Below are 9,963 nucleotides of genomic sequence, written 5' to 3' on the forward strand. Positions count from 1 at the left end.
GGGAAGACCAGTCTCCCTATAACCCCTTCCCTCCCTCACACCAGGAATGGAACCCAGGGGCGCGTGACCGCGGAGCCACGTCCCCAGCCCTTTTTCTATTTTATTTAGAGACAGGGTCTCCCTGAGTTGCTCAGGGTTTCGCTAAGTGACTGAGGCTGGCCTCCACCTTGCGATCCTCCTGCCTCAGCCTCCCAAGCTGCTGGATTCCCGGTGTGCGCCACTGCGCCCGGCTCCCCCGCCCTGATTGTGACCGCATCTCACCAGTTGATGGCGGACGCTCCCCGGTGCCTAGGGAGCAGAGACGGGTGGTATATGATGGAGCCGTGCCGGGGGGCGTTGATGATCTCCATGGGGATGAACTGGCTGCAGAAGGGCAGGACGTTGAGCTCCGCGCCCAGGGCCTGGTACTTGGCCACCACGTCGGGCAGAGCCTGTCCCCGAGCCCGCCACCGGGGAAACTTGAACACGGGCACTCCGTCCTTCTCAGCCTCCACACCTGCAGGAGGGCGGGTGAGAAATGGCCTCTCTGCCTCCCTCCGCCCGCCATGCTGTCTCCTGGGCAGCCCTAGGGCCTGCTCTCCAGGCCTGTCCCACTGCATGCCCGGCTTCCAGCCAGGGTCCCTCAGGCCACACGGCGGGGAGGGCACAGCCAAGGGAGACGCCTGGGGCACCGCCCTGCCTGGACGCTGCCCTCTCTAACCCCCGCCACCTCCGCGTACCGCCTGCTCCAAGCCCCACCGGGACCCTGGTGGCTGCCGCTCCATCCACCCCTCCCCCAAAGCCACGCCAGGATCAGCACCCAGTGACCTCCTCTCTCTGTCCCTTTCTGCAGCTCTGTGGGACCAGGCAAATCACCTTCATTTCTGCTTTGACAGATATTCCCTGACCAGAGGCAAACTGAAGGGCTGGAAGGAGGAGGAGAAGTGGGAGGGAGGGAGGGGGCTTGGTCCCTCCTGTGACCCTCTGTCCTCCCTCTCCCCAGGCTTGCTGCCGATGCTGCTTCTTTCTCCTCCTCCTCCTCCTTCTTTTTTTTGGGGGGTGGGGTACCAGGGATTGAACCCAGGGGTGCTTAACCACAGAGCCACCTCCCCAGCCCTTTTTATATTTTACTTAGAGACAGGGTCTCGCTGAGTTGCTGAGAGTCTCGTTAAGTGGCTGAGGCTGGCCTCCACCTTGCGATCCTCCTGCCTCAGCCTCCCGAGCCGCTGAGATCACAGGTGTGCGCCCCTGTGCCTGGCTGTGTCCTGGCATCAGATGGTTCAAAGGGAGGAGGGATGGATGTGAACAGACCAGACTGTACTTGCAGAAAGGATTCCACTGCAGCCAGTGAAATATTTCTCAGTACATCTGAGGTCAAGGCCAGGCTCGGTCTGGGTGGGACCAGCCGCTGTCAGCTAGTGTACGGGTGTAAGGCATCGGCTGTCACTCTGTGATCAGACCCAAGGCTGAAACCTCGGCTGGCATCGGCGGTGCTGGTGGGCAGTCCAGGGGTCAGATCCTGACTGCTAGGTCTGGGGAGGCCAACCCCAGTGCCTGACCGTTCCCATAAGCCCCCTTCCCTAACCCTGGTCTTCCAACCTCAAGCCCTGCCTTACGAGCCTGATAAAGCCTCGAAAGTCCCTTTGAACCTTTTGAAAGTTCAAAGCCAGCCTCAGCAACTCGGCGAGACCCCGTCTCTAATAAAATATAAAAAAGGGCTGGGGAGGTGGCTCAGTGGTTAGCGCCCCTGGTTCCATCCTTGGTTCCAAACAAAAACAAAACCCTGGGTTTTAGCAGCCACCCTGCCCTGGGAGCCCTTCCAGAGCCTGGATGCTGGATCACAGAAGCCCAGAGGGGGACCAGCGCTCAGGCTGGGCTTCTCCATCACCCATCTCAGGACGCGAACCTGGTCCCACCACCGGATGGGACCACTTTATTCCACAAGAGCCGGCCCGTCTGCGGGCACCGCAGCGGGATTCAAGGTGGACAGCAGACAGCCCCCCACCCGCCCCTTTCCTCTGGGCCCCTCGCTCACCCAGAGGGTCGGCCTTCCCATCTTTGTCCGGGACAGTGAAGACGCCCACGATCTCATGACCCTCCTTCCTCAGGTGGCAGTAGACTTCCTGGCCAAACAGGCTTTGCCCGATGACTGCGATCTTCATGGTGGCAGCGGTGGCCCAGGGCACCTGCGGAGGAATCACACTGCAGGGTAGGGAGGGCTGGCGACCCCGCCTCAGGCTGCCTCTGGTTCCACGGGCCGCAGGCTGACCACAGGAAGACGGCCACTAGGGAAGGAGCAGAGGAAATAAAGGGGCACGTGGACTCTCAGGATCTGCAGAGGTGCAGTCTGAGGCCACAGCAGGCAAGCCAGAGGTGACGGAGCATCAGCGGATTCCTCCTGGAAGCCCTCCAACTTAGCAAGGGATGTTGGGTATTGAGTCTTCTCAGAGGCCTCCGAGCACATTTCTATACCTAACCAGTTCTGGGAGCTTCAAGTCACGTCAAGATGGTAATAAGAAAGATGCCAGCAGAGCACAGTGGTCTATGCCTGTCACCCCAGCGGCTTAGGAGGCTGAGGCAGGAGGATCGCAAGTTGGAGGCCAGCCTCAGCAATTTAGCAAGACCCTGAGCAACTCAGTGAGATCCTGTCTCTAAATAAAATATAAAAAGGGCTGGGGGATATGGTCATTTCCCCCGGGTCAGGTCATCAACCTTGCTCACGTCCGCAGAAGCTAACTATTATTCATTTAGTCCATTTCTTAAAATTCTCCATTTGCCAAAATATACATAATTGGGGGACAACGTCATTGAAACAGGACACTCTTCATAGGGGCAGTAAAGCCATAGAGGTGTGACTCAGTGATAATGTCACCAATAAAATGTGCTTCTGGTCAGAGATGGGGAAAGCAACCACCTCAAATCACACCCAGCACATCCTAGTCTTATTTATTTATTTAATTTTGGTACCAGGAATTGAACCCTGGGGCCCTTAACCCCTGAGCCACCTCCCCAGCCCTTTTTAAATTTTATTTAGAGACCAGGGTCTCGCTGAGTTGCTGAGGCTGGCCTCCACCTTGCAGTCCTCCTGCCTCAGCCTCCTAAGCTGCTGGAATCATAGGTGGTGTGCACCACGGCACCTGGCCACATTCTGTTCTTTTTCAAGGAAACTACACTATCAGAGCTCAACTGGTTGGTTAGGCCCTGGTAAGAGCCAGATTATTAGAGAATAAGTCAACTTCAGCCCCTCCCACCTTCCTCCATCATTCAAAGCAGGGAAGGGAACTGAGAAGGACTAATGAAGGCCACAGCTCAGGATGCAAAGTCTTTCAGTGACTGAGATGATTGTTATGTGTATTGTCGATCTCATAAAAGTAGAAGATCTGCAGGAGTAGCCATGGTGGGCCAAGGGGAAGGGAGGAGAAAAGGAAGAAACGGGGAAGGGAATTGACCAAATGATCCTAGGCACAAAATGAACGCACCACAACACATTCCGACTGTATCTATCACTGTAACGCATCAGCGAAGAATAAAGGAAGACCAGCGGAGTAGAAGAAGTGGCTGGGGGAGGGAGGAGCAGAGTGTAGGGGGGTATGTGGGATTGAAATGGAGAAAACTATGTCGTACACACTGACAAATGTCAGAATGACATATTTATAATGCCACTATTATGTATAACAAGAGGATAGACTTTCTTTTAAAAGAATGAGATCTATCAGCACTGTAGAAAAAGTCCCCCTACTCAAGCCACATGCACCTTACACATCAACAGAGCTCCTGGATAACAGGGGAATGCAGATTAAAAAGAACCGTAAGTCAGACTCTACGTAAGAAGGCTCAGGGTGGGGTGGGGACAAACAATGGACAACTTGGTGAGATCCTGTCTCAAAATAAAAACTAAGTAGCTCAGTGGTCGAGCACCCCTGGGATTAATCCAAACATATCAACTATCACTTAAAATATTAATGGTGTACACACACCAATTAAAATGCAGCAACTATCACAGTAAGTAAATGGAGAGATATACCATGTTCATGGATAGGAAGACTCCATGTTGTCGAGATGTCAATTCTTTTCAACTTGGTCCACGATTCCATGCAATCTCAAGCAACTTATTTTGTGGATATCAACAAAATCATTCTATACTTTATATGGACAGGTGAAAAACCAAAACAAAACCAGAAGAGCCAACACAATAAGGAGAACAAAGCTGGCATATGGACACTATCTGTCTTCAAGACTTTGCTAGACACCAAAAAATCAAGTAAATATAAATAAGTGGAGCGATATCAAATTGAAAATTTTCTGCACAGCAAAGGAAACAATTAAGAGCACGAAGAGAGAGTCTACCTGCTCCTCAGATAGGGCATTGATATCCAGAATATACATAGAATTGAAAAAACTTGACAGCAAAAACCAAAATACAAAACAATCCCCCCCTGCACCACTGCCAAAATAACCCAATCAATAAATGGGCAAAACAACTAAACAGACACTTCTCCAAAGAAAAAACACCAATGGTCAACAAATATATGAAAAAATGTCCAACATCTCTAGCAATTGGAGAAATGCAAATCAAAATTGCACTGAGATTCCATCTCACTCCAGTCAAAATGGCAAATATAAAGAACGCAAGTAACAATAAATGTTGGTGAGGGTGTGGAGAAAAAGGTACACTCATATATTGCTGGTGGGACTGCAAATTGGTGCAGCCACTCTGGAAAGCAGGATGGAGAGTCCTCAGAAAACCTGGAATGGAATCACCATTTGACCCAGCTATCCCACTCCTCGGTTTATACCCAAATGACTTAAAATCAGCATACCACAGTCACACGGTCACATCAATGTTTATAGCAGCTCAATTAACAATAGCTAAGCTATGGAACCAACCTAGGTGCCCTTCAACAGATGAATGGATAAAGAAAATGTGGTACATATACACACTGGAATATTACTCAGCCCTAAAGAAAAATGAAATGATGGCATTTGCGGCTAAATGGATGGAACCGAAGAATGTCATGCTAAGTGAAATAAGCCAATCCCAAAGCACAAGGGCTGAATGTTCTCTCTGATGTGCAGATGCTGACTCATAATAAGGAGGGAGAAACTTAAAAAAAGAAAGAGAGAGAAAGTGGGAAATCAGGAAAGAAGGAAAGAAAATTTCTTCAAAATAGAGGAAAGATCAGAAGAGTAGATGGAGTGGACAAAGGGGGAGGAAGGAGAGACAAGAAAAGGAAAGAACAATGGAATAAATCTGACGGAAGTTTCCTATGGTCACACATGAATACATCACAGGGAAGCCCAACACCAAACACATCCACCAGACGCTAATTTAAAAAAAAACATAAATAAATTGCAAAGAGATCAATAATATAGAGAAGAAGAGGGAAAAGGCTGAGGGAGGGGGAATTCCAGGAACTGAATTAGAGCAAATTATATGCCATGCTTTTGTGATTAGGTCAAAATCTATCCTAACGTTATATATGATTAAAATGAAAAATAAAAGAAGACTTTCTTGTAAACAGGATTATATGCCTGCCATCCCAGCTACTCAGGAGGCTGAGGCAGGAGGATCACAAATTCAAGGCCAGCCTCAGCAACATAGTTCCTGTCTCAAAACTAAAGAATAAAGAAAAAAGGGCTGGGGATATAACTCAATGGGAGAGTGTCCCTACTTTCGATCCTCAGTACTGCAATAAAATAAAATAAAATAAAAAATAAAATAGTAAATAAAATAAAATAAGACTTTGTTATAAAGATACAGTAATTGAGACATTGGTTGGGCATGGTGGCACATTCCTGTAATCCCAACGACTTGGGAGGCTGAGGCAGGAGGATTGCAAGGTGGAGGCCAGCCTCAGCAACTTAGTGAGTCCCTGAGCAACTCAGTGAGACCCTACCTCAAAAAAATAAAATAAAATAAAAAGGGTTAGGGATGTGGTTCAATCCCTGGTACCCCCCCAAAAAATCATATAAGAAGAAAATATTAAAATATTAGAAACTATTAGTAAATCTTTCTTCTTTTTTGAATAAGATAACCTTCCTTTCAAAAAAGAAAAAGAAAATATTGGCACAGAGTGGCTTTTCAAACCCCATACTACAGGTGAAATGTAGACTAATGTGCTAAATTTTAGTATGGGAGGATTTTACACATCTCTGAAGCAATCTACCAAAAGAAAACCCACAGGAATCCCAATATCCACCAGACGCTAATTTTTAAAAAATTTTGTCAATAGACAAAAACGTGTTCCAATTGCAAGTAATGAAAGACACGTAAGATTCAATGTGGGGCAATGTTTCACCTACAAAATTGGTAAATACTGAAAATAACATAAATATCCTATGTTGGCTGAGTTATGGAAAAATGCAGACCACATTGGTGCAAACTCTTTGTAGGAAAATTTGGCAAAAAATATAGAAACATTGTAAAAAATGATTCATTTCTTCTGAGTCAGCGATCTCACGATCTCACTTGATCTCACTTCTAAATGACTCGTGGAGAAGTCAAATAAAGAGCCATGTGCATCTTTATGTTATGGAAATTCACATTACCTCAGCCATGGAGTTAGAGACAGCAATATACTGTTTCTGTCTGGAAATATATAAGCCTAAACACTCCGACAAGTAGCAAACCACTCTGATTGTGTGTGTGTGTGTGTGTGTGTGTGTGTGTGTTTATTTACAGTGTAAAAGCCCGTAAGGATTTACCCTGAAATGTTCAAAGTCCCTGGGCAGAGATTTTTGGGTTTCAAGGTTTTATGATCACTCTTTTTTTGTTTTTTTGAACTGAAATATTATTTTATAATAGGGTGCAGTGGGGCCCGCCTGTCATCCCAGCAGCTGGGGAGGCTGAGGCAGGAGGATCGTGAGTTGGAGGCCAGCCTCAGCAACTTAGCGAGGCCCTAAGCAACTCAGTGAGACCCTGTCTCTAAATAAAATATAAAAAAGGGCTGGGGAGGTTGCTCAGTGGTTAGCACCCCTGGGTTCAATCCCTAGTACCAAAAAATAAAGTTCTTTTATTTATTAGTTTTCTCCACTGAACATCTATTACTTGTAGAAAAATAATATCTCACACACACACACACACACACACACACACACACCCTTTGGCTGCAGAGGGGCCGAATCAGCTTCACCTCCTGCAGGGCTATTGTCACAGTTCAGGAAAGCCAGCTTGGCAGCCACAGGAGGTTAAGCAACCCTGGGTCCCAGAAAGGGCAGGTGTGGGAGGACCCTGATCCAGAGCCGCCTCAGCCTTTAAAGGCCCAGTGTCCCTTCCTCTGACGGGAGGCTCTGGCAGCAGCAAGATGTCCAAGGGCTCCTACCCCAACCCCTGGCCCAGGCCTGGCTCCCAAGACGCAGCTTCCAGTCGCTGCCAGCTCGCCCAGGGCTGTGGGCGCAGGGTTCACCCCATCAGCCTGGTATTCGGTCACAAGGTGTGTTGTTCTCCCAGCTGCGCTCTGACTGGCCCCTGGCTAACCCCTGGCATCAGGTGTTTGTCCTGGCAACGGGCTTTGTCCCTCCCTGAGCCGGTGTCCCCTTGGGGTCATGCTCTGGCCCCAGTCTCTCCCACAATCCTGGACACTGGATACAGACCAAGGTACAGCGACCTGTCCCCCGGAGCCTGCAGACTTGAGCTCAGCCCCCGGTGAATCATTACCATCCCTGGGGCCTCAGCCTCCTCAACTCTGCAGGGGACATCGCTGTGTGGCCAGCACGGCCGTGGGCATTATCTTGCAGGAAGGATAGACCCAACATCCACAACCCCCCCCGGTCTTGTGGCGTTCGTTCTCCAGACACCCTAGTGGACAGGCGCAGTTAGATGTCGCCCCTTCCAATGTGACAGACAGAAATCCCGAGATTCAGAGCTTCAGAAACTCACCCAAGGTCAAGGTGAAGCGGCCAGAAGCCAGGAAACTGTCTCCCAGAGCCAGAGCCCCAGGCCACTTGACCCCTGGAAGCAAGTTCAGTTCCATCGCTGTCCCCACCTGGAGCGCGTCCTCCCACACAGGTGGCAGAGGGCCTGGGAGGATGCTCTGGGGACCTCGGGCACCACGTTGCGGGCCGGGTCGCCTCGGCCGGCACACTGAGGGTGGCGGGGGCGGGGAGCTGGCCCCCCGCAGCCCCTCCCTTCTGGAAAGACCCTCCAATAGCAAGAGGCCCTCGTGCCCGGCCCCTGGATTTGGCCAATCAGGGGGGACCTCTCCCGATCCCCAGAGTGGAGTGAGTGGCTTTGGAAAGTGGGCTAGCTGTCCCGGGGACAGGCTGTCCCTCGGCCTGTCCATCTGCTGCATGTCCCCAGCTCTCCCGGAGCCTCGGCTTCCTCCTTCTATGAACGGGGACACTGACCAGCCAGAGGGTCAGCGCGCCCCGGGGTCCTTTGGGGCGGAGGACCCCTGGCGACGAGGCTGCTCAGAGTCGCAGCGCAGCGATCCCGGGTCCCCGCGCAGCCTCCCTCCCCAAGTGCGTCCCGCCCGCAGCCCGCGCGGACTCACCCGGGGCAGCGGCAGGTGCGGGCGAGCGAGCGGACGCAAGCGGCGCGATCCGGGTCCCCGAACTGCAGGTGGCGCAGGCGGGGCTCGGGCAGCAGAAGTGGGACCCGCCCCCTGCAGTCCCGGGACACCCCCGGGGCTGAGCCTGCGGAGGAGGGGCGTGGGCGGGCAGAAAGACCCAATGGGAGGGGCCGGGGGAGGGGTCCCCTCGGTCGTGTGACCCTGGCTGGGCGTTTTGCTCATCCCCTTGTCCCCTGCATCCATTCCGACTTAGGGCCAGAACACAGACTGTGGACCCTTGGAGGAGCCCTGGGGAAGGATGGGGAAATCGCCACCGTAGAGCATTTGCCTAGCATGTGGGAGGTCCTGGGTTCCCCCCCCTAGGGTCGCCAAAACACCCAAGCGACAGCAAAACCTGCCCAGGCATCGCGGGGTCCGTTCCGTCCCTCCTCCAGGGTTGCTCCTCTATCGCCTCTGAAATCCCAAATATCTGATGCAGAGACTTAGAGAATACTTCCTGGGTAGGTGGCATTTCCTTGTTCCCTCGTTTATCTCTCCCACTAGACTGTACCTGCTTGGAAGGCAGAAAACTTTAACAGATGTATCACCATCCTGTCCCCCATATGCACAGAGAGCACATAGTAGATGCTAAGCGAATGTTTGTTGAATGACTTAATGCACGTATGTTGCCCGTGGGCCAGGATGGACTTGCAGGTTGGAAGTGACCTGTTGGTCTTGAGTCCTACAGCCTGTTTTCAGGTACTGTCCCCCTAGTCTCTCGTTTCCGACCTCCTGATGGCTCTGCTGTCCCTCATATACATACCTCTCCGACTCATGGCCTTTCTCTGGGTGTTTGACTTCCTCATATATCAGGAAGTACCTGTTAAAATGTCAAAGTTCCGGGGAATCTTTCCTAACCACAGCCCCTGCAGATCCTTCCAGTATATGGCTGCAGAGAGCCCTTGGATTTTCCTTCCTGACTCCCCTCCCCCAACCATGGTAATGTTACCACTGCCTCTGGGATTATTTGATGTCTGTGTCTCCCCAAATACAGTGGGAGGGCAAAGACTATGTTAGTCTCCTGGGAATTCCTCAGCACTGAGGGTAGGGCTTTGCATGTAGTAGGTGCTCAATAAAATGTGTAGGTTGATTGACTGACTGTCAGAAGCCTGGTGGGGGCGGTGGTGTGTTCTCAACCTTGAAACTGGATTAGCAAAGCACAGAGAAATGACAGGAACCACGGAAATCATAGCTGAGGGGCTGCACAACCCAGAAAGGTCACTGAAGAAACCAGAGAGGAACCCCTCTTTTTCTAAGAGGCATGGAAGAGGTGAGGAAGGAGGTTTAAGCAGAAATACACTGAGTAACCAGCTGAGCTGGCTAAGGAGATTTCCAGGCAGAGTGTCCAAGGTGCCTGTCTGAGTCAACTTTTTCACTGCTGTGACTATAGGACCCGACCAGAACAATTTTAGGGGAGGAAAGTGGATTTGGGGCT

The 9,963-nt window shown here is 51.0% G+C and overlaps 1 protein-coding gene across 2 annotated transcripts in view; it reads right to left on the reverse strand.

Annotated features, from left to right (window-relative positions):
- Positions 1-8,600, reverse strand: part of Aldh1l1 (aldehyde dehydrogenase 1 family member L1) — a 43,428-nt gene extending 34,828 nt beyond the window's left edge. The window contains exons 1-3 of one of the 2 annotated variants that reach the window (XM_047534530.1): positions 8,472-8,600; positions 2,015-2,165; positions 262-496 (exon numbers count right to left, since the gene is read on the reverse strand). In XM_047534530.1, coding sequence (XP_047390486.1) covers positions 262-496; positions 2,015-2,141 — 362 coding nt within the window. In that variant the 5' untranslated portion in view covers positions 2,142-2,165; positions 8,472-8,600. Of the gene's footprint in view, positions 1-261; positions 497-2,014; positions 2,166-7,858; positions 7,880-8,471 lie in introns of those variants that run through there. The other variant, XM_047534531.1, reaches the window with a different exon arrangement.
- Positions 8,601-9,963: the final 1,363 nt, after the last annotated feature.

This window comes from Sciurus carolinensis, chromosome 19 (genome assembly GCF_902686445.1).
Source record: "Sciurus carolinensis chromosome 19, mSciCar1.2, whole genome shotgun sequence".
NCBI lineage: Eukaryota > Metazoa > Chordata > Mammalia > Rodentia > Sciuridae > Sciurus > Sciurus carolinensis.